Genomic DNA, 24,934 nt, shown 5'->3' on the forward strand with positions numbered 1-24,934 from the left:
AACAACCTGCCCTGGTCCAACCTTGCCACAGACAAGACAAGAAAGCTCACTAGTGCCTCTACTTCCTCATGAACTTAAACAAATCTGACATGCCCTCATCGACCCTCACCAAAATTTGTAGATGCAGTACAGAAAGCATCCTATCTGGATGTATCTCAGGCTGGTACAGCAACTGCTCTGCCCGTGATAACTGCAGAGAGTTGCGGACACAGCTCAACGCATCATAGAAACCAGCCTCCCCTCCATGGCCTCTGTCTATACTTCTTGCTACCTCGGTAAAGCAGCCAACATAATCAAAGATTCCACCCACCCCGGACATTCTCTCCTCTCCCCTCTCCCATCGGGCAGAAGATACAAAAGCCTGATAGCACGTAGCACCAGCCTCAAGGACAGCTATTGAACTGTTAAAAAATACTTCCTTGAGCTCACAATCTTTCTCGTCGTGACCCTTGTACCTCATTGTCTGTGGTGTACTTTCTCCATAACTGTAACACTTTATCTTGCACTGTCTTATTGCTTTTCCCTTGCACTACCTCAATGCACTGGTGTGGTGAATTGATCTGTATGAATGGCAGGCAAAGTAAGTTTTTTCACTGCACCGCAGTACATGTGACAATAATAAACCAACTCCAGTCCTCTTTTCTTTCTGCTCTACCTCAGTGTACTTACTGTATGTACGCAGTCAGCTTTCTGGGTAGCACACACAAACAAGACATTTTCCACTATAGTAATAAACTAACTATAAATTAGTGCCTCCAGGAGGACCACATCTTCGTATTAGGGTGTGGAGGCTTGCGTGCCTCAATGACCTGGAGAGCTACGTTGGCTGGAGTCAAGGCATTATCCTTTGACTCTTGGTAGGGTCACCCATGCCAAACAGGTCAAAGGGTAGAGGCCAGAATAAGAGTAGTCCACCGGCCCTCCAGGTTCGGGTGGGGTGGGGGGGGGGGGTCCACTCAAGGCTAACAACCCTGACTGGTAAAACAAAAATTGTTACAGGAACAGCAATGAAGAATCCTTCTACATCTGAGTGCGACGGTATTCCCGAGCCTCCAGCTGGGACTTGCATGGCTGTGAAAACCAGAAGGAAGCTCTTGACTTGATGAAAGTCCTGAACACCATCAGAGATGGAGGACCTTCATTGCTGCCCTACAAGACCAGCGGCGTAAAGGGCAGGAAGTAAGTACAAGTTAGTGGTATATCCCGGATGGGTGACCTTACGTCGATGAGCTTTGGTCCTGGGGGAGCCCAGGTATTCCCTAGTGAGTGTTTCTGTGTGGAGGACACTTACCAAGGACCAGCAGTTCAACATAAGCCTCGTTGTTCCCCGACAAGTCTTGAAAGGCAGTCACAGTGCAGTAGTAAACCCCACTGTCTCCCCAGGCTGTCTGCTCGATGCTGAGGTCGGCGTCTGAGGAGAGATAACATCAGCTCAATTTCACAAGGCACCTTCGCATCTTCGGGCATGAATCTCAAGAGTACATCAGTCCCCACCACGATGTCCTCAACGTGTCCAAACTGGACATCAGCCACTCATTTTCATGGACACCATTCTATTCTCCTGCTGGATCTCACAATCAAAATCATTATCATGGACGTATGTCATGAAATCTGTTGTTTTGTGCAAGACACAAAAATTACTATAAGGTACAGAAATAAACAAATAGTGGAAAAGAGGAGTTCCAATAGACGGTTGGGTTCACAGACTTGCAGGCAGCACAACGTCGATGGAACTGTGGGGCACTGAATAAGGCCATTAAAGGATAACGTGGGATTCGGATCAGTCACAGATACATGAGGGTGGTGGGCGGGTGGGGGAAGAGATGGGAGTTTAATCTGAACAAGTGCAAAGTGCTGGGAGGTCAAATGTAAGGGAAAAGTACACAGTTAACAGTGGGATCTTGTCTCCCTGCAGTGGCAACGCAACCAAAAGGTGTTTGGCATGCTTGCCTGCCTTTCACGTGACAGTGTTGAGAGCAAGAATCAGGAACAACACACAAAGGTGCTACAGGAATTCAGCAGGCCAGGTGGCATCTGTAGTCAGCGATTCGGGTCTTAACTCTTCACCTGGACTAAAAGTTGGGAAGTCGCATTGCCTTTACATAGAACTTTGGCCAGGCTGTGCTTGGAGTACAGCGTGCAGTTATGGCCACTCCATTACAGGAAGGATGTGGCGGTTTTGGAGAGGGTGCAGAAGAGGTACCCGTGACGCTGCCCGGATTAGACGGCAACACTCCGGACAGACTTGAGTTGTTTTCTCTGAAACGGTAGAGGCTGAGGGGAGACCTGGTAATGGTTTTTTTTTTAAACAAAATGAACTTTGTTCATAATAAAAAAAAATTGCAAGAATAAACCATTCAATGCCTTTTCATTCCTTACATTCATTGACCACGTTTCCCATTCAATTTCATTCATCCCTATCAACAGCACTGCTATCACTCAGGAGGCACTCCGGGGTGGAGTACTGCTACAATAATAATTGAGGGGCTTGTTCCCCCAACCCAGCTCGTCCCTCTCCAGTAGGAGAAGAACACTACACTGTGGTCCTTCTCCACCAAGCCCTCACAGTGACACTGAGGTTCAGTGCATCCCTCGGCATGCATTCACGCAACCTGGAACGTGCCAGTCGGCAGCATTCCTCCGCAGGCATCTCCAGGTGCTGGCAGGCCCGTGGGCGCCTTTCACCGAGCTGATGACCTGCCACCGGCACTTGGTGTCCGCCTCCGTGCGTGTCCCCTGCGAACGGCCCTGAGATCAGAGAGTTCCCTGCCGCGCAGCTGCTGGAGGTGATGCGTGACACGGGCCCTTGCCCCTCTCTCTCCACATCCCCGTGGCAAACCCACAGTCCGCAAAGAGGCAGCCACTCTCTCTTTCCCACTAAGAGTCATCCCGCGGGCCACGCACTGCGGGAGTGACCTCTGGTCGTGCAGGAAGGACCTGACCAGGAGGGCCCCTCTCACCACCAGCCGGGTTCGGTCTTCACACCTGATACCGGTTTATAAGATCATGAGAGCTATAGGCAGGGTAGACAGTCAGAATCTTTTTCCCAGGGTAGAAATACTTATTTTTATTTTATTTAGAGATACAGCATGGAATAGATTCATCCGCTCCTTCCAGCTGCACTGCCAGGCAACCCCCTAAAACCCTGATGTAACCCTGGCAGAATCACGGGACAACTTACAATGCCCAATTCTCCTAACCAGTATGTCTTCGGACCGGGGGGGGGGGGGGGGGAAACTGCACCACCCAGAAGCAGAACCTGCATCTTGCGGGGAAGACGTACAGAATCCTTACAGAGGACGGCAGGATTGAGGCCCCGACTCTGTTGCACGGGGCTGTAATAGCGTTGTGCTACACGCTACGTTACCCTGTTACCTAGGAGACATATCCTGAAGGTGAGAGGGAGTAAGCTCAGAGGCAAGACTTTCCTTAAGACAGAGACTGGTGGGTGCCTGCAACAGGCTACCTGGGGTGGTGGAGGGTGGGGTCCAGGAAACTTTCAGACAGGGTTAGGGCTGCAGGCAGCTGGGATTCAGTTTAATTTGGCATCGTGGTCGGCTCAGGCCACGCGGGCCGAACGGCCTGCCCCTGCGCCCCGCTGTTCTCTGTCCTCGCTTCTACACGTATCAATTCCTCCCCGGTTCTGTCCCACACCCACACACCAGGAGGGCAACTCACTCTCCAGCCTCCCGTGTCTTTTGTTTGTGATGTGGGGGGCAGTCAGAGCACCCAGGGGAGCTCCACACACACGAGAAGATAGCATCTTGCCCTCAGTTTACCACGTAGTGAGGCCGCACCTTATTACTCCACATTTTCTCTGTAACACTTTATCCTGCATCCTGTTACTGTTCTCCCTTGTTCTACCCCAGTGCAGTGTGTCTGATCTGATCTGTTTGAACAGTGTATTTCACTGTAACTTTGGACAGGTAACAATAGTGATTCACACACACACTGACCCTCACTAGGGCATGGGTTCCCCCCACTTCACACACACCCATTAACCCTTACCCCACACAATGACCCTCACCAGGAGATGCGTTCCACCCCACACACACATACAAGCACACATTGACCCTCACTAGGGCATGGGCTCTCCCCAGACACACGAACTCTAACCCTCAACTGGGGACAGGTCTCTCTCTCTCTCTCACACACGCAAGCACGCACGGGCCCTCACTGGGGGAGGGTGTGGTTGGGTCCCACAAATAGCGGCACACCGGAGGTGGGGATCGAACTCCGTCTCCGGAGATTGGGGGGGGGGGGGGGCAGCGGATTTGTCTGCCACGCCACTTTGTCGCCTGGTGTACGGAAGTCAAGAAAATGTGTGATCTGCTCACTGTGAAAGGAATCAAGCAGGTAGGTCCAGGAAGCAGTGCTTACGTTACACGGGGTGTTTATGAGACCGCATTTGGAGCAATGATCCAATTTCAGCAAGGCCGTTAATGTATACCAAGCAGCCCCGGAGTTTTTACAGGATCGATATCTGGAACTGCGAGGGTTGCCTTATGAGGGAAAGTCGGACAAGCCAGGCTCGTATCCGTTGAGTTGAGAACAAGGAGAGGCAGCTTGACTGAAACTCAAGACCCTGAGGGATGTTGACAGGGTGCCTGTGGAGAGGATGTTATCTCCTCAGGGGGAATTTAGAAGCTGTGGTCACTGTTTAAAAATAAGACTGAGGTAAGGTGATATTTTGTTCTCTCAGATGGCGGTTTTGGAAATCTCAACCTCAAAAGGTGATGCAAACAGAGTCTTTTTCGCAAATAACATCACCGGAGTCCCAGACAGGTTAAGCATCTTTAAACTCCAGAGCGGGCTTGCCAACTATCCGGGGGGAAAGGTTTACAGTAAGAGGGGGAATGTGTAAAGAACATCTTCAAGAGGTGATGCCTCAAGAAGGGAGCATCCATCACAAAGGACTTGCCATTTGGGACGTGGCATATCACGAGGGAGGAGATACAGGAGCCTGACGGCCCACACTCAATGTTTTAGGAACAGCTTCTTCCCCTCTGCCATCAGATTTCTGATCGGTCTGCGAACACTGCATTGCTATTCCAGTTTTGCACTGTTTAAATATTTTGTAGGTTATAGAAATGTCAAGATGACTAGTTTATAAAATCAAGGATGTAATATTGAGGCTTTATAAGGTATTGGTCAGACCATGTTTGGAGTACCATGAACAGCTTTGAGCCCCATATGTAAGAAAGGATGTACTAAAGGTTTATGAGAAGGATCTCAGTAAAGAAAGGGTTAAGATATGAGGAGTATTTGACAGCTCTTGGCCTTTTCACACCAGAGTTTATAAGAATAAAGGAGAGAGGGATCTTATTGAAATCTACCAAATATTGAAAGAGATAGAGTAGAGGTGGGGAGGATGTTTCCTGTAGTGGGAGAATCTAGGACCAGAGGGCACAGCCTCAGAATAGAAGGATGTCTTGTTAGAACAGAGATAAGAAATTTGTTTCGTCAGAGGGTGGTGAATACATGGAATTCATTGTCACAGATGGCTGCGGAGGCTAAATCATTGGGAAAATTTCAAAGGATGTTGACAGGTTTTTGATTAATAAGGCATCAAAGGTTACGGGGAGAAGGAAGGAGACTGGGGTTGGGTAAGATAATAAATCAGCCATGAAAGGATAGTGGAGCAGACTCGATGGGCCAAATTGCCTAATTCCATTCCATGTCTTGTGGTCTAATTTTATGTCTTTGCATTCTACTGCTGTTGTAAAACGTGTCAGTGGTGATAAAAGTATTACTATTTTCCTTATACACTGAAAGTGCTGGGTGCCTGGAACGTACTGCCCAGGGAGGTGGTGGAGGCAGATATGGTCGCATCTTTTAAGAGGCCTTTAGACAAGGCCGTGAACAGGCAGGGAAGGGAGAAGTACAAACCATGCAGAGTTTAAACTGGCAGGAAGCACAGCCATCGCAGGGCAAAGGGCCTGCTCTTAAGCTTTTCTATGAATTCTGACTGGTTGCACCATGGTCTGCTACGTTCATCTGAATTTACGAAGCTGCAGAAAGAAGAGAATTCAGCCCAACACATCCCCCCCCCCCCACCATCAGTAGTATCTTCAGCAGGTGCCACCCCAAGAAAGCACCATCCAACAAAGACCCCCACCATCTGGGCCTTGCCATCCTCCTGCAGTTTCCGTCGGGCAGGAGGTACAGAAGCCTGAAGTCCCACACCACCAGGTCATTGAACCAAACCTTAACATCACAGGACAGAGGAGCAGAATTATGCTATGTGTTCACTCTGTCATTCCATCATGGCTGATTTATTATCTCCATCAAACCAATTCTCCTGCCTTCTCACTGGAACCTTTGACGCCCACACTAATTAAGAACCTACCACCTCCGATATACCCAAGGACGGTCTCTACAGCCATCTGTGGTGATAAATTCCACAGATTCACCACCACTGGGCTAAGGAAATTCCTCCTCCTCTCCGTTGTAAAGGGACATCCTTCTAGGAGGATGATGGTGCTTAATGGCGACTCTTCTGCTTGCATCTTCAGAAACAGCTCTATTTCTATCTTTAATATCTTTTTTTTTACCCCTTTCAAGGTTCTTTTGAAAACCCTGACCTGGAGTTCCACGCTGACTTCGGTTCTTTGTGGAAATGGGACCCGTTCTCGGGGACTCGCAACCACCCGCTTTTCGATATGCCGAGGACGTGGCCCGGAAGACTAGCGCGCCTTCAGGGTGCTGGATTTTCGTGGCTCCGGAGGCGGGCGGGCGGATTCAAGGCCACTGCCGCTGCCTGATGCGTCGTGGGAGACTGAAGATCCTAAGCAGCGAGCTGGCTGATGGCTGTGTGCCCAGAGACCCCGAGTGCTCAGAAGAAGGTGCTAAATGCTTTTTGCTGGGGGTGGGGGGGGGTCATTGCTTTGCTGCTGCTTATGCATGGGAGGGGGGAGCTGGGGGGTTCTAACATTTAACTGCCACTCATCCTTCGGGGCACTCTGTTTTCGTGGATGTTTGTGAAGAAAAAAATGACATTGTATACATTTCTCTGACATCGAATGTACCTATTGAAACCTGTTCTGAGGCTGTGCTCTTTGGTCTTAGACTCTCTCACTATAGAACCATCCTCTCCACATCCACTCTATCTGGGTATTTAACTATTTGCACAACTACCAACTCCAGCTCCAACCACCCCAGAAGCCTTCAGACTGTAAGTTGCATGGCCTCTAGCTTCTGCTCCACTTCTTTCTCAAAAGAACCAACCAGTTTCCCATCACCACCACACTCCTCCGCCTGGCAGAAGTGGTCCTCACCCTCAATAATCTCTCCTTCGCTTGTCCCATTTTCTCTAGGCTCAAGGGGTAGCCACACAGGCCCCAGCTATGCCTGCCTTTTTGTTGGCTACATAGAAAGATCTATGTTCCAAGCCTTCCCTGGTAATGCTCCCTAACTCTTCCTTCGCTTCACTGGCGACTGCATTGGTGCTGCCTCATTCACCCATGCTGAGCTTGTCAATTTCATCAACTTTGCTTAACTTCTACCCTGTCCTTAAATTCACTTGCTCCATTTCTGACACCTGTTTCCTTTCCCGATCTGTCTCTGTCTCTGGAGCCAAGCTGTCTACCGACATCTTTTATAACCCTATCAATTCCATGAATTAGCTTGATTGTCCCTCTTCCCACCGTGTCTCCTGTAACAATGCTATTCCCCTTTCTCAGTTCCTTTGTCTCCCCCCACATCTGTTCTTGGGATGGCACTCTCCTTTCCAGGTCATCAGAGAATGGGGTTTCCACTCCTCCACCACATCTCCTCCATTTCCCAGACACCCATGCTCACTCCATCTTTCCTTCATAGGGATAGAATTCCTCTTGTCCTAACCAACTGCCCCATGAACATTTACATTCAACACTACATTCTCCACAGCTTCTGCCATCTCTAAAGTGATCCTACCACTAAGCACATCTTTACCTTCTCCCCACTCTCCGTGGAGGTCGCTCCCTCTGTGATCCCCTTGTCCATTCTCCCCTCCCCACTAATCTCCATCCCGGCACTTACCCCTGCAAGTGGCCAAAGTGCTACGCCTGCACTTTCTCCTTCGCCTCCATTCAGAGCCCCAAACATTTCTTCCAGGTGAGGCAATGCTTCATCTGCAAATCTGCTGGGGTTGTCTATTGTATCCAGTGGTCCCAGTGCAGCCTCATCTATTTTGGTGGGACCCATCGTAAGTCTGGGGGTCCCATTTATCGAGCACTTCCTGTCCATCCGCTAAAAGTAGAATTTCCCAGTGGACAACCATTTTAATTCCAATTCCTATTTTCTGTTCGGACACGTTGGCCCATGGTCTCCTCTTGTGCCATGATGAAGCCACCCTCAGGGTGGAGGACAAACACCTCATATTCCGCCTGGATATCCTCCAACCTGATGGCATGAACATTGATTTCTCCTTCTGGTTAAAAAAAAAAATTCCCCCCCCCCCCTTCTTCAATTCTGCACTGGCTTCTTACCTCTTCTCACCTGCCTATCACCTTCCCCTGGTTCCCCTCCTTCTTCCCCATCTCCCATGGTTTTCTCTTCCTTTCCTGCCCTGAAGAAGGGTTGCGGCCCGAAATGTCGACCGTTTATTTATTCTCCATAGATGCTGCCTGACCTGCTGAGTTCCTCCGGCATTTTGTGCCAGCTCCTTTAAATATTAAACAGGTTTTAATGAGAATTCCCCTCATTCCTCTAGAACTCGAGTACAGGCCCAGTGTGATCAAAAGCCCCTCAAGCATTAACCCTTTCATTCCCAGGATCATTCTTTTAAACCTTCTCTGGTCTCTCTCCAGTGCCAATGCACATCCTTTCTTAGGGTCCAAAGCTGCTCACTATATTCCAGGTGTGGTCTGATCAATGTTTTATAAAGCTTCAGCATTATATCTGTGCTCAAGTATTCTAGTTTTCTCAAAATGAATTCTAACCTTGTATTTCCTTCCTTACGACCAACTCAACCTGAAACGGTGCAAATCTAATCTCGGCCTCAGTTTCGCGACACTAGGACCACTCTGCATTACAGTCAACTTTGTGCTTCTTTCCTGTTCTAATTGTGTTCTATTATAAAAATAATATTTTATCTCCTTGTGAATGTTATGTATTTAATGGTATGTGCCTGTGACGCTGCAAGTAATTTTTTCCATTGCATTTGTGGACTTGTGCATCTGACAATAATCCTGACATTGAAGATTTTTAAGTGTAAATTTCTCCTTCGCTTGTCTCATTTTCTCTAGTTTCAAGGGGTAGCCTGGTTTGGTCTCGGTAAGCCAGGGGTGAATGATTAGGCAGATATGAGACTCCAGTCAGACCTGCCGAGACATTATCAATTGAGAGAGCAGATTCTTTCTCTCACAACTCATATCAAACGTACTGGTAAGGGAAGTATTGGCCCCTTACTGATCCTGGTTTCTTCCACCAGAGGCATATTACGGGTAATCGGGACAGGCAAGTTAACTGGTAATGAGTCACCACTAGTGAGCTGTCCTTGTTTAGTAACAGGGTTCTTCAGCATAGAAACAGGCCCTTCAGCCCATCTGGTCCATGCTGACCACTGCATCTTCCCTGCTAGTCTCAGTTGCCTACATTCAACCCATAACCCGCCAAGCCTCTCTCCTATCCAAATGCCTCTTAAATGCTGCCACCTCTTCTGTCAGCTCATTCCTGGTCCTCACTACCCTCTGTATAAAGAGGTTACCTCTCAGGTCTCTTTTAAACCTCTTTCCTCTTTTCCTTGTATCTCTGCCCTCTGGTTTTGGACTCACTAGCCTTGGGGAAAGGGCAACGACCATCCATCTTATCCATACCTCTCATGGTTTTATAAACTTCCCTAAGGTCACAATTCATTCTTCTGCATTTCAGGGAATAGAGAGCCAGTGTGTCCAACCTCTCCCTATAACTCAGGCCTCTTGTCCAGGCAGCATCCTCATAAATCTCTTCTGCACCCTCTCCAGCTTGACAATCTTTCCCAAAACAGAGTGACTAAAACTGGACACAATATATGGAGTTCACTCTGCACCTCTTGAAAGACAAGGACGTTGCTGGGGCTTGAGGTCCCGAGTTATAGGGACAGGTCGAATAAGTTGGACTTTATTCACTGGAGACATCTTGAAGTTATGAAGGGGATAGATACAGTGAATACCTGCAAGTTTTTTTCCCCTCAGGTTGGGTGAGACTAGGGCAAGAGATTATAGGTTTAGGGTAGAAGGTGAAGGGGAGCCTGAGGGTAGTGAGAGTGTGGAACGAGCTGCCAGCAGAAGTGGTGTAGACGAGGTCTATTGTAACTTTTAAGAAAGGCGAGAGGTTTATGAATGAGAGGTGTACGGAGATCCAGGGGCAGGTAGCCTGGACCAGGCAGAAGATCACAAACCTGACAGATGGAAAGGCCCGTTTCTGTGCTCGCTGACCTGCCTGCCAGTGGAGCAGTGCGACAGCATGGCATTCACTTTCTACTTGCCTTCTGTAACTCACTCCACCGATGCTGACAGCAGTGCTTACGACATCCCTCTCTCAGTTACAGCCTAAGTAAGTCACAAGATCTTGTTTTGGGCGCCAGTCGAAATTCGAGAGTCAGTGTCAAGGGAAAGTATTCCGAATCTTCGAGATAAACTTTAGGAGAGAGGTTGTTGAACTGAACAGCACAGAGTGTTTCAAGAAGAGGAGGAGGAGGTTTCCACTTGTGGACGGACAAAAATCAGCCAGGACAAGAATTAGCAGACACTGATTCATCAGCTCCTCGGGGATTAGGGAGAACTGGGAATTCTCTCTGAGAAGGAGGAATGGAGAAGTGTTCGGTTGCAGTCAGCTCACTTGGCATGAAGAGGTGCCAGTGGCAGACTCGCTCTCCAGGCACAGAGTCGAACATGTGCTGCTTGACAGCCTTCTTGATTACAAAGGTCGATTATTGGAGGAGGCTTGGGAAAAGTTGGAGATGGCTAGATAAATGTCTCACAGCTGCAGAGAGAGGCTCTCTTCCCCCTCCCCCCTCGCTGCCTCCTTCTCTCTGTCACGTCTCTCTCTTGCCGTGCCCCTCACTCTCTCACCATCTCTCTCCCTTGCTGTGGAATTTACAACTCACTCAGAAACAGGCTCTTCAGCCCAACTGGCTGAAAGCTAGTCCCATTTCCCTGCATTTGGCCCGCATCCTCTAAACCTTTCCTATCCATTAAGCATTCTAATTGTACCTGCCTCTGCTATTTCCTCTGGTAATTGTTCCACATACCCATCACCCTCTACGTAAAAAACCTGCCCATTTTAAATCTTTCCATTCTCACTTTAAACCTGTTCCTCTAGATTCAGACTCCCCTACCTTAGGGAAAAAGACTGTGACCAACCACCTTACCTCTGCCCCTCATGATTTGATAAACCTCTATAAGATCAGCTCTCAACCTCCTTCGCTCCAGGGAAAAACAGCCCCAGTCTGTCCTTACAACTCAAGCCCTCCAGTCCCAATGAATCTTTCCCTTTCCAGCTTCACGACATCCTTCCCATCGCTGGGCGACCAGAACAGCGTACGATACTCCAAGTGCGGTCTTACCAACGTCTTGTGCAACTGCAACGTGATGTCCCAACCCCTGTGGTCAGTGCCCTGACTGATGAAGGCCAGCGTGCCAACCACCTTCTTCACCACCCTGTCTATGTGTGTCACCACTTTCAGGGAACCAGGTACCCTGCGTCTCTTTGTTGCACAGCATTCACTGTTACATGATTTTCCCAAGCGGTATTACTTCACATTCGGGTAGATGGAGCTCGTCGGCCTGGGAAGGCAGTCCATCTAAGAGAGGGACAACTTTGATTTCAAACCTCCGCTGCCTTGCGGCCATACCCACTCGTGGGAAAGGCTTCGGGAGTAAACCCTGAGGGCAAATCCGGAGCTGGAGTCCCTAAGGAAGTCCAACGTTGCCTTCAACCTCGCTCTGGCAACTCCTGCGACGTCACCGGTGCCAAGTTGTATCAGCCCTTGCCCTTCCCTTGGACAACATCGGTGTCGTGGAGAGGGGAGACTTGCAGCTTGGGCAACTGCCGGTCTCCCGTACAACCCTGCCCAGGCCTGCGCCCTGGAAACCATTCCAGGCGATCTGTGAATGGTCTTAGATAGATAGATAGATAGATAGATAGATAGATACTTTATTCATCCCCATGGGGAAATTCAACATTTTTTCCAATGTCCCATACACTTGTTGTAGCAAAAACTCATTACATACAATACTTAACTCAGTAATAATATGATATGCATCTAAATCACTAACTCAAAAAGCATTAATAATAGCTTTTAAAAAAAAGTTCTTAAGTCCTGGCAGTTGAATTGTAAAGCCTAATGGCATTGGGGAGTATTGACCTCTTCATCCTGTCTGAGGAGCATTGCATCGACAGTAACCTGTCGCTGAAACTACTTCTCTGTCTCTGGATGGTGCTATGTAGAGGATGTTCAGGGTTTTCCATAATTGACCGTAGCCTACTCAGCGCCCTTCGCTCAGCTACCGATGTTAAACTCTCCAGTACTTTGCCCACGACAGAGCCCGCCTTCCTTATCAGCTTATTAAGACGTGAGGCGTCCTTCTTCTTAATGCTTCCTCCCCAACACGCCACCACAAAGAAGAGGGCGCTCTCAACAACTGACCTATAGAACATCTTCAGCATCTCACTGCAGACATTGAATGACGCCAACCTTCTAAGGAAGTACAGTCGACTCTGTGCCTTCCTGCACAAGGCATCTGTGTTGGCAGTCCAGTCTAGCTTCTCGTCCAACTGTACTCCCAGATACTTGTAGGTCTTAACCTGCTCCACACATTCTCCATTAATGATCACTGGCTCCATATGAGGCCTAGATCTCCTAAAGTCCACCACCATCTCCTTGGTCTTGGTGACATTGAGACGCAGGTAGTTTGAGTTGCACCATATCACAAAGTCCTGTATCAGTTTCCTATACTCCTCCTCCTGTCCATTCCTGACACACCCCACTATTGCCGTGTCATCAGCGAACTTCTGCACATGGCAGGACTCCGAGTTATATTAGTCTTGCGAGACTAACGGATGCCACCATCACCTCACAATTGTCTGAGGTTAAATTTCCTCAGTCATTCCATGACCCACTTTCTCAGTTTTATTTTATTTATTTATTTAGAGATTCTGTGCGGTACAGCTCCTTCCGGCCTAACAAGCCACAGTGGTCTGCAACCCACCTATTTTAACAGCAGTCTACTCACAAAACGTCTTTGGAATGTGCACCTGACGTTAATGGAAATGGAAACGGAAAGACACAGACACACACACAGACACACACACACAGACAGACAGACAGACAGACAGACAGACAGACAGACAGACAGACAGACAGACAGACAGACAGACAGACAGACAGACAGACAGACAGACAGACAGACAGACAGACAGACAGACAGACAGACAGACACACACACACACACACACACACACACACACACACACACACACACACACACACACACACACACACACACACACACACACACACACACACACACACACACACACACACACAAACAAAACCTTTTTCCAGAGAACGCTGGGACTGAACTCCTAACTCTGATTTCCCGAACTGTAATAGCGACACATTAACCACCATACCAGTGCAGCGTCCCATTTGAACTGTTGGAGTGTCCATTTCGGCCCCGCTTCCCCTCCATTTCTACCCCTATAACAGAACATTTATAAAATTCACGTTCCATCCGCTGACTGAACCATTTTTTCCAGTGCCTTACCAAACCACCAGCTGCACCCTAAACCAGTGGGACAATTCCTAGATGCTGGAGTGACAAACCGATGGTACGCTGAAAAATTTTATTGGCACGAGACATACCTTGCTGCCCTTCAATTCCTTAAACCCCACCCATAATAAAAAGATACACAATGATTATCTTTACTGCCAAAGTAAATACTTTGGGGAAGAAACCAGAGGTCCATGAGAGGGGATTAGAGGTGGAGAGGGTCATTAGCTTTAAATTCCTTGGCATTGACATATCAGAGGATCTGTCCTGCGACCAGTACTTAAGCGTCATCATAAAGAAGGTACGACAGTGCTTCAACTTTCTCAGATGTGGCATGTCACCAACACTTCTACAGACACACAGTGAAGGCTATCCCGACTGGTTGTGTCACGGTATGGTATGGAAACACCGATGCCCCGGAATGGAAAAGCCTACAGGAAGTGATGGATACAGTCCAGTCCATTGCAGGCAAAGCCCTCCCCACCACTGAACACATTTACACAGAGCGCTGCCACAAGACAGCGGTGTCCGTCATCGAAGACCCCCACCATCCAAGGCCAATCTTGCTACTGCCATTGGGCAGGAGGCACAGGAGCCTTCCGTCCCACACCAGCAGGTTCAACAACAGTCATTACCCTACAACTACCAGGCCCCTGAACCAGCATGGGTAATTTCATTCAGCTTAACTCTGAGCTGATTCAACAACCTAACAACCCACTTTGAAAAACTCATTACAATTCCCGCAGTCAGTATTAATTTTATTTGCACAGTTTGCTTTCTTTCACACATTATTTGTCAGTCTTTATCTATTTATGTATAGGCTTTGTAAATTCTATTGAATTGATTTTTTTCCTCAAAGAAGATAAATTACAAGACAGTACATGGTAACATAGACGTACTTTAATAATAAATTTACTTCAAGCTCTGAAACTGTTTTTCCCAGAGAGCAGAGAATCGGTGGAATTCTCTGTCAAGGGAAGCAGTAGAGGCTGCTCTATTAAATAAATTTAAAATACAGTCAGATAGATTTTTGCTAAGCAGGGGAGTTAAGGGTTGTGGGGAAAAGGCAGGTAGGTGGCTCCGAGTCAATGGCCAGATCAGCCAAATTACCTTGAACTTTGCACTCCATCTCTTGTCAGACTGACAGAGCTCTGACTTGACTCCTGCCTTACGGAGTTTCCACAGCGAGGGGACTGGTATACAAGGAGGCAGAGGGGGCAGGGGGTGAAGGAAGAGCTGGAAGGCACGAGGTGAATCCAGGTGAGGAGCATCCTCACATGGACACACGCAGGCTATAAGAAACTTAATTACAGACAGACAGCGCCACAGTGACAATGATATTTTAACCTGAAACTGTAAATAGAGTGTTCTATGCAGTCGTGAATGTTTTATAAACAAGAGATTCTGCAGATGCTGGAAATTTTATGCAACACTACAAAGAGCTGGGGGAACTCAGTAGGTCAGGCAGTATGCAGGGGTCCCCAGCCTTTCTCCCCACCATGGAGCCTTACCATTAACCAAGGGGTCCATGGACCGCAGCTTGGGAACTCCTGGTATAAAGTACTGTATTCATGCTTTTGTTGGGAAATTGTACTCACTAGATAAACTTTGTGTTTATATATACAGTATTTTTTAAAAAAGCAGCAAAGCCTTTCGAAGTCTTTCTACTATCACCTCCACCCTCTCAACACCTGTAATTTTTGACAGCCTTCTCCTCTGTCAACGATGCCACCCTTGTAGTCTCACCAACTCACACCCCTCCCTGTCCCATGACTGTAATCTTCTGATCCTGGCTCGAGTCACCCCCACCATTCCCTGGCACTAAACCACCCCCCTCCCACAAACAATTTTCAACAACACCTCCTGAGTAAGCCTGGTTAACTCACCCGGGCCCCTCCAAACCCTATGATGGTGATCTTTCTAGCCTGGCAGTAGTCATCCCCACCACACCCCTGCCCTCTGTAATTTTCAACACCTCCCCCCACGTAACTCCAGTTAACTTGCCCAACTTCCCCAACCCCACCCCAGTGACAGTAAGCTTTCTACCCTGGTAGTAGTCACCCCGCAAATCCCTACAATTCTCGATGGCATCTCCCACTAAATCTCACCAACCTACCCCCCACCCCACCCCACCTCCTCCTTCCCTGGTGATAATCTCCCCTACCACCCCCCATTTCCAACACCTCCTGTGTAAGTCAAGTTAACCGCCACTGTCTGTTTCCCCGTGACCACTTGGGTTTCCACAGGGTGCTCTGGTTTCCTCCCATATTCCACAGGCGGATGGATGGGTTAGTAGTATAGCAATTCGGCAGTGTGGGCTTGTTAGGCCGGAAGGGCCTGTTACTATACTTTACCTCTAAATTTTAAAAAAACTCACCGCCTGTGATGGTGATCTTCCTGCCCTGGTAGTAGTTGTCCAACGTGACGGCTTTGCCCATCTTGGAGGCCACGATCCTCACAGTGCGAGAGGCGTCGGGGCAGTCCACGTACGGGTTGTAGTTGGGGTCGGCCTGCTGCAACTGGTCATTGACCTGGTTGGCAGAACTGCTGGGGTTGAAAGCGTCCGCCACCCGGTCCCGGCAGAACGACTTGTACTTCCAAACCACGGTGGGCGGCTGGGTAGCCGAGGTATCGTACTGGCACTTCAGCACGACCGGCTGGAAGAGGAGTGCCACCTTCCACGGATCCGGAGTCGTCACCTGGATCGCTGCAGAGAGGCCTAGGAGCAAGGGAGAGGGAGAACAGAATCAGAGTCGGCATTAAGTGAGATCACTCATGGGCCGTGGACTCAGCCCCACCAACCTGCCTTTTCCCCAGAATCCTTAATTCCCCTGCAAAAAACTACCTCACTATGTCTGAAATATAATTACCGAGCCTGCCACTACTACTTCCTCAGGCAGAGAATTCCACAGATACATCACTCTCTTGGGGAAAAAGCATTTTCCCCTCATCTCCATCCTAAATCTATTCCCTGAATCTTGAGACAAGGTCTGAAAAGAGTGTTTCACAGAAACATAGAAAACCTACAGCACAATACAGGCCCTTCGGCCCACAAAGTTGTGCCGAACATGTCCCTACCATAGAAATTACTAGGTTTAGCTATAGCCCTCTATTTTTCTAAGCTCCATGTACCTATCCAAAAGTCTCTTAAAAGACCCTATCGTATCCGCCTCCACCACCGTTGCCGGCAGCCCATTCCACGCACTCACCACTCTCTGGTAAAAAAAACTTACCCCTGACATCTCCTCTGTACATACTCCCCAGCACCTTAAACCTGTGTCCTCTTGTGGCAACCATTTCAGCCCTGGGAAAAAGCCTCTGACTATCCACACGATCAATGCCTCAATACCTTATACACCTCTGTCAGGTCACCTCTCATCCTCCGTCACTCCAAGGAGAAAAGGCCGAGTTCACTCAACTTATTCTCATAAGGCAAGCTCCCCAGTCCAGGAGACATCCTTGTAAATCTCCTCTGCACCCTTTCTATGGCTTCCACATCCTTCCTGTAGTGAGGTAACCAGAACTGAGCACAGTACTCCAAGTGGGGTCTGACCAGGGTCCTATTTAGCTGCACCATTACCTCTCGGCTCCTAAATTCAACTCCACGATTGATGTCTGTATTCACCATAGAGGCCACAGAAGCTCATTCAGAGCAGATAACAGTGACATCCTGAAACACACACAAACTATGAAAACAAGAGGTAAAGGTGGTCTTGGGAATGCACAAAGTAGGATAAATCCCCAGGGCCTAACTAAGTGTATCCTCTGGTTAGAGGGAAATGTCAGAGCTTTGAGAACATATGAAGATATAGGAGAAGGAGTTGGCCATCTGCCCTGACGAGCCTGTTCCAGCATTCAATAAGATCATGGCTGATCTGACTATTGACCCAGCTCCAGCTACCCTCCTTTTCCCCAGAACCTGCAATTCCCTTGCTATGCAAAAATCCGACTGTGGATTAAATAAATTTAATTTCTACTGTGTTCCCTCAAACAAATTACTGATGTATATTGTGAACAGCTGTGGGGCCAGTATTGACCCCTGTGACACTCTGCTCACCACTGACCGCCAACTTGAGAACCATTTATACTATGTATTTAATATACACTCAGTGGCCGCTTTATCAGGTACACCTGTACGTTAGTGCAAATATCTAATCAGCCTATCACGTGGCAGCAACTGAATGCATAAAAATATGCAGACACGGTCAAGAGGTTCAGCTGATATTCAGACCAAACATCAGAATGATGATGAAATGTGATCTAAGTGACTTACACCATGAACGGGGTGTACTGCGGCCAGAGGGGTGGTTTAACTATCTCAGAAATTGCAAGTTCTCTTGGGATTTTCATGCAAGAGGTTTACAAAGAATGGTGTGAAAAATGAAACAAGAACATTCAGTGTGGGGCAGGTCTGTGGGCAAATATGTCTTATTAATGAACGAGGTCGGAGGAGAACGGCCAGACTGGTTCAAACTGACAGGAAGGTGACAGTAACTCAATAAGTACGCATTCAAACGTGGTGTACGGAAGAGCATCTCTGAATGCACAACACGTTGAACCTTGTTGCGGATAGGCTACAGTAGCAGGAGACCATGAGCAAACACTTAGTGGCCACTTTTTTTTAAAGGTACAGGTCGTACCCACTAAAGTGGCCATTGACTGTAGCTAATGAGACAGCCTCTACTGCTTCCCTTAACATAAAATTCCAGATTCACTACGCTCTGGGAAAAGCAATTTCAAAGCTCAAAGTACATAAAGTGCCTTGAAAAAGCATTAAGCCCCAAACCCTTTGTTCACATAAATGAGTATTACAACCAGGGATTTTCAGCAATTTAACTAAGATTTTTTATTTGTGAATCATGTGCTCCAGATTTTTTATTTGTGAATCATGTGCTCCTCTTATCCCCCCAGAGAAGAGCACAAAAAAACAGGAAAAATTGTAAAGCGTGAAAAACTAAAAATTCAAATCCTGAAAAGTTAGCAGTTCAAAAGTGTCCATCTCACTTTGCCCAGTATTTAGTTGAACCAACACGAGTGAATCTGCAGATGCTGGAAATAAATAAAAACACAAAATGCTGGCAGAACTCAGCAGGCCAGACAGCATCTATGGGAGGAGGTAGTGACGACGTTTCGGGCCAAAACCCTTCATCAGGAGTGAAGTAACATGGGGTGGTGAAGGGGGGGATAAGAAATGGGGGGAGGGATGAAGTAGAGAGCTGAGAAGTGATAGGCTGGAGGGAAATGGGCTAGGGGGAAGGTGGAGAATTATGGGAAATAAAAGAGAAAGAAAGGTAGGGCTGGGGGGAGATTATAATGAGGGGGGAAAAGAGAGAGAAAGAGAACCAGACAAAAATTACAGATAGGGATGGGGTAAGGGGGGGGGGGGGGGCAGGGGTATCAACAGAGGTCTGTGAGTTGAATGTTCATGCCGGCAGGTAGGAGGCTACCTAGGCGAGAGATACGTGTGGCCTCATCTTGACGGTAGAGAAGGCCATGGACAGACATATCGGAGTGAGAGTGGTCTGTGGAATTGAAGTGTGTGGCCACAGGGAGATCCCGCCACTGCTGGAGGACAACGCCGGTGTTCGGCAAAACGGTCTCCCAGTCTGCAGCAGGTCTCCCCAATGTATAAATGGCCACATCGGGAGCACCGGATAGAGTATATCACCCCAGTTGACTCGCAGGTGAAGTGGTGCCTCACCTGAAAGGACTGTCTGGGGCCTGGGATGGTGGTGAGGGAAGAAGAGTGGGGGCAGGTGTACTATTGGCTAGTACTCGTTTTGCACAATGTGATGGAGCAAGATTTGCCCATTCCTCCTTGCAAAATTGCTGAAGCTGTGCCGGGTTAGTTGGGGAGTGGGCAGTGGAGAGCAGTCTTGATATTCGATCAGGTTAAGGTCAGGTCTGTGGACCACTCGAGGACATCAATTTTCTTCATTTGAAGCCACTCCATGGTTGCTCTGGCAGCGGGCCTTGGGTTGTTCTCCTGCTGAAAGATGAACTTCAAAGGAAGTTTAAGCTTTCTGGCAGAGGCTAGCAGGTTTTTTTTTATCCAGGATCTCTCTCTCTGATTAGCAGCATTCATCTTCCCATCAATCCTGACCAGATTTCCAGTCCCTGCTGCTGAAAAGCATCCCCATAGCATGAAGCTACCTCCACCAAACTTTACAGTAGGGATGGTGTTACCTGGCTGATAAGCACTACACTGCTGGGGCCAAAAACTTCCACTTCAGTCACAGCCGAGCACAAGACCTTCTTCCACATCTTTACAGCATCTTGTAAGTGATGCTTTGCAAAGCCTTTCCTGGAAAGTATACACTCTTTTTTTTTAAAACCAGGACTTCTTCCTTGCCACATACCATTTTTTGTGCAAACCATAGAGATTGTGGAGCCACACACTTCATTTCCGGTTGCAGCCATTGCTCTCTGCAGCTCACTCAGAGCGGACATTGACGTCACAGTAGTCGCTCTTACAAGTACCATTCTTCTCCAGCGACCAAGTTCGGAGGGACAGCCTGACCCAGGCAGTGTGCCTGTGACTTACGTATTTTTTCCAGTTTTTCATGATGGACTGCACTAAGCCTATAAGATGGCATTGGACCTGTCCCCAGATTTGTTTCTCTATAATCATTCCCCTGACTTGTCTTATATGCTCTTTTGTCTTCATTTTGGTTAGGTCTGTTGAATCTACCATACTGTTGGACCTTACAGAGAGAGGGGGTACTTACTCTTGTGAATTCATTGAAAACAGGTGATCCTCAATTTTTCTACATCAACAATTTGGTTGAGTTGGTAAAGTAATACAGCATATTGCACCGGAGGAAAGAGTGTAATAATCACAAAGGGGATGAATACTTTTTCAGCCTCACAATTTTGGTTTTTAATTTTTAGTAAATCGTCGACAGGTTTTGGAATTTTTCTATCGAATTGATGCACAATGTTTTGTAGATTAGCTCAAACAAATCCTACTTCAATATATTTTAAATTCAGATAAAAAGAGACGGTAAAGCATGAAAATAGTTGTGGGGGCTGAAAACTTTTTCAAGGCACTGTACATGCTACTATATACCACCTTGAGATTCTTTCTCCTGCATTTACAGGGGAGAATATATGTAATTCTATGAAAAACACTGTACATAAACAAAGACTGACAAACAGCCAACATGCAAAAGACGACAAACTGCAAATAAAAATAACGGCAAGAACAACAGTCTTTGAAAATTCAGAGTAGTTGTGAATGAAGTTATCCCTACTGCTTCAGGAGTCTGATGATTCTAAGATAGTAACTGTTTCCAAACCTAGAGGTGTGGGACCTAAGGCTTCGGTACATCCTGACTGATGATATTTGCGAGAAGAGGCCATGGCCTGGAATGGGGTTCTTTGACGATGGATGCTGCTGTACCTTGGAAGTGCTGAGCTCAGTGCTGGGGACAGCTTTGCCTGTGATGGGCTGGACTGTATTCACTACTTTCTGCAGACTTTTCGGTTCCCGGGTATCGGTGTTTCCATACCCGGCTGTGATGCACCAGTCGGGATACTCTCCACTGTGCATCGATAGAAGTTTGCCAAAGTTTTAGGTGACATGCTGAATCTTCACAAACTTCTCAGAAAGTAGAGGTGAAACCATGCCTTCTTTATGATCCCAGTATATGTTAACACCAAGGAATTTAATGCTACTGCATTGGGTGTATTATGGCCCAGATTGATTTTATAATTATCGACACACCTGATCACTACTGTGGTGGCATTCCTTTCAGCGGGATTGAGAGCTTTTAAAAGTGTTCCAAGAAACTATTGGAAAGTCTCATGTTGACAATAACTTAACCCATCAAACATTTCAGCATTTCCAGCTGATGTAGGAGGAGGCAATTCCAGCTCAAGGAGTCTCTGTCAGCTCACAGGACAACACCGTTTCCCTGAACGTTGCCCTGGAAACTAATCTCCCCACTTAACTTCACCCGGTTTACCACTGACATACACTCAGTGGCCACGTTATTACACACACCTGCCCATTTTAAGAGACTCCTGGATAGGTACTTGGAGCTCAGAAAAATAGAGGGCTCTGGGTAACCCTAGGTAACTTCTAAGGTAAGGGCATGTCTGGCACAGCTTCATGGGCCGAAGGGCCTGTATTGTGCTGCAGGTTTTCTATGTTTCTATTAATCAAATATCTAATCAAGTGGCAGCAACTCAATGCATAAAAACACGCAGACATGGTCAAGAGGTTCAGTTGTTGTTCGGTCCAAACATCAGAATGGGGAAGAAATGTGATCCAAGTGACAATAATAAACAAATATTAATAGAAATGTTAACCAAATTCTCAGTGGGATGTATACGTGTTGGATGTGCTTAAGGGGAGGGCCTGTGATCAGGAAAATCCAAAGGGAATATTAATTCGGAGGGGAATTGAATCACTAAAGAAAACGCTTGCAGCTTATGGTTCAGTAAAATCCCAATAGTCTACTATCCTGAAGGCTCAACAACTAGTATGGGTGGAGGGGGTAAGACGTTTCACAAGTGGTCCTGAAATTCCCTGGGACACTAGCTCACCCCCCCACCCCAAAATTCACCAGGGTCTCATCTCCGGGAAATACTGGGCTCCCATTCACCTCAAAGTTCCATACATCCCACCCCAGAACTAACCCCACCACATTGCTCCCCTCCAAAATGTACTGCGACTCCAAATCCTCAAAACTCAGTCAGACCACAACTTTGCATCACACCTTCCCTTTCAAAATCACCAGGTTCCCAGTTTTTCTCCTTCCCAGAAACTTACTGGAACAAATTCCTCAAAACTCATACTGTGGTCACCTGGTTTTTCCTAAAAATTACCAGAGCCCAATTCGCCTGAAGCATACCAGGATCTCCACTCCTGGGGTCCCACAGATTTCACTAACCACCCCCCCCCCCACCTTTACCAAAACTTACAGGGGTCCCAATTCCCACCACTCCCCTGAAACTTGCTGGGACTCCCACCAAGGAGCCATGGTCCCCTTGAAACTTACTGGGATGACAAATCTTTATATTTCCCCAAAGCCACAGATCCCCCTCCACCCAAAACTTACTGGGGGTCCAGGTTTCCCCCAAAACTCACCAGACGTTAGGGTCCCTCCCTGAAATTACTGGGATGCCATGCTTCAAAACCCACGGGGGCCACGGTTCCCCTCCCTGAAACTCACTGGGAATCTGACATCCCCTCAAAATGCACCAGGGACAGGCATTCCCTCACCCTCCACCGAAACTCACTGGGGCCACGTTCTCCTCCCTCCCTGAAACTCATCAGGGGTCAAGGGTCATCGTGAAACTCACGGTAACCAATACTTACTGTATCAGGGGAATTTTACAGTAACACCACATCATAACATCTTTAAAAACCCTAACTTGGATGAGATTACTACCTGAGGGGCTGGGAAATCCCATCGGTCTGAACACAACGTGCTGAGTGTGCCAACCAGAACATCAGGGCACTGTGACTCACGTCTGAACCGGTCTCACCAGTCCTGTCTCCGAAAGGTGCAATGTGGAGACAGGCCCCTCAACTTCTCAATTCCAGCCCAACACCAATACCTGTCCCGCATCAGTCCCGATTCATTCTCCTCACCTTTCCACCAGCTCCACCCAGATTCGACCCCCTCACCCGCAAACACAACAGGGGCAACAATTCCATATTGGCCTATTAACCCACCAACCCTACGTGTCCTTTGGGAAGAAACTGGAACACTCAAGGAAGGATTACAGGAGACTGTAAAAACTTCTCTCTTATGTATGCATGTATAGACTCACACACACAGAGTCTCTTTGCTCCAATCTCTTAATCTCTTTCCCCATGTCTCTGTCAGTCTCTCTTCCCCCACACCCAACTGTCTCTCTCTCTGTCTTGCTCTAGTCTTCATATCCCTCTCTTTCACACACAGAGGCTCACCTTCCCTCTGGCAATCCCTCTCCTTTCCATCTCTTTTTCCTCTGTCTTCTTTTCCCCACTCTCTCCATTAACCCCCTCTCACACACAGTCTATTTGACCCAGTCCCTCTCCCCATCTCTGTTTCTGTCAGTCTCTCTCCTCTCAGAGCTCTCTCTCTTACATACATACACACACACAGAACCAGATTTGTGAGGCTGCGGCTCTCCCCAAAGCATCACTAAGACCCCCACCATTTAAAGTGGGGGGGGGGGTATAGAAACAGGAGTTGTATTAACAGTCCCCACTTCTTTACCCCACTCCACACACAATGAACACCGATGCCCTGTGTCTACATGCAGTCTCTCGTCCTCCCGAATACAGACTCGGAGGTTAGAGTCAACGAGTTATACAGCTCCGAGACAGGCCCTTTGGCCCATCATCTCCATGCTAACCTTCTGCAAGTCTGCACTAATCCTATTATCTTGCATTAGTGCTGTATCCTTCTATTCCTTGCCTGACTGGTTCCATCACGGTCTGGTACAGCAACTCAAAAACATAAGAAGCTGCAGAGGGGAGTGGACTCATCCCAATACACCACGGGCACGTTCCTCCCCACCATCGGTATTATCTACAGGAGGTGCTGGCTCAAGAAGGCAACATCTATCATTAAAGATCTCCACCATGTGGACCACACCATCTTCCTGCAGCTTCCATTGGGCAGGAGGTACAGAAGCCTGAAGTCCCGCATCAGTAACAGCCGTTTCCCTTCAGCCATTCAGTTCTTGAACCAACTGGCACAACCCTATTCGGTGTATCGACACTAGAACCACTTTGCGCTACAAATTGCTTTTTGTTCATATTGTGTTTTCTTGCAAAAATGGATGTAATTTAAGTTTTCCCTGTGAATGCTGTGTCTTTGATGCTGTTGCAAGTAAGATTTTCCACTGCACCTGTAAACACATGGACTTGTACATCTGACAGTAAACTTGACTTGGTGACCGTCTAAAATGTCACCTAAACACAGTGATAGCACCATACTCCAGCACTTCCTCGGACAGCATGTTCCAGACATCAGCCACTCTCTATAAAAAGAAAACTTACCCCTCAGGTCCCTTTTCAAAATTCCCTTCACCTTAAACTTCTGCCCTCGCCCACAGGGGGAAAATGTTTCTATCTACCTTTGATTTTCATAATCTTGTACATCTCTGCAGGTCACCACTCAAGTCCCATTCTCTCCAGAGAAAACAGCCTGTCAAATTTCAGCCCACAGCTGAATTCCTCCAATCCAGCCAATATC

At 47.7% G+C, this 24,934-nt stretch overlaps 1 protein-coding gene across 2 annotated transcripts in view; it reads right to left on the bottom strand.

The window, feature by feature from the left end:
• Positions 1-24,934, bottom strand: part of lsr (lipolysis stimulated lipoprotein receptor) — a 57,328-nt gene that overhangs the window by 14,854 nt on the left and 17,540 nt on the right. For both annotated transcript variants that reach the window (XM_073055846.1, XM_073055852.1), the window contains exons 2-3: positions 16,114-16,455; positions 1,292-1,411 (exon numbers count right to left, since the gene is read on the bottom strand). In XM_073055846.1, coding sequence (XP_072911947.1) covers positions 1,292-1,411; positions 16,114-16,455 — 462 coding nt within the window. The remainder of the gene's footprint in view (positions 1-1,291; positions 1,412-16,113; positions 16,456-24,934) is intronic.

The sequence above is a fragment of the Hemitrygon akajei genome, chromosome 1 (assembly GCF_048418815.1).
Source record: "Hemitrygon akajei chromosome 1, sHemAka1.3, whole genome shotgun sequence".
Lineage (NCBI taxonomy): Eukaryota > Metazoa > Chordata > Chondrichthyes > Myliobatiformes > Dasyatidae > Hemitrygon > Hemitrygon akajei.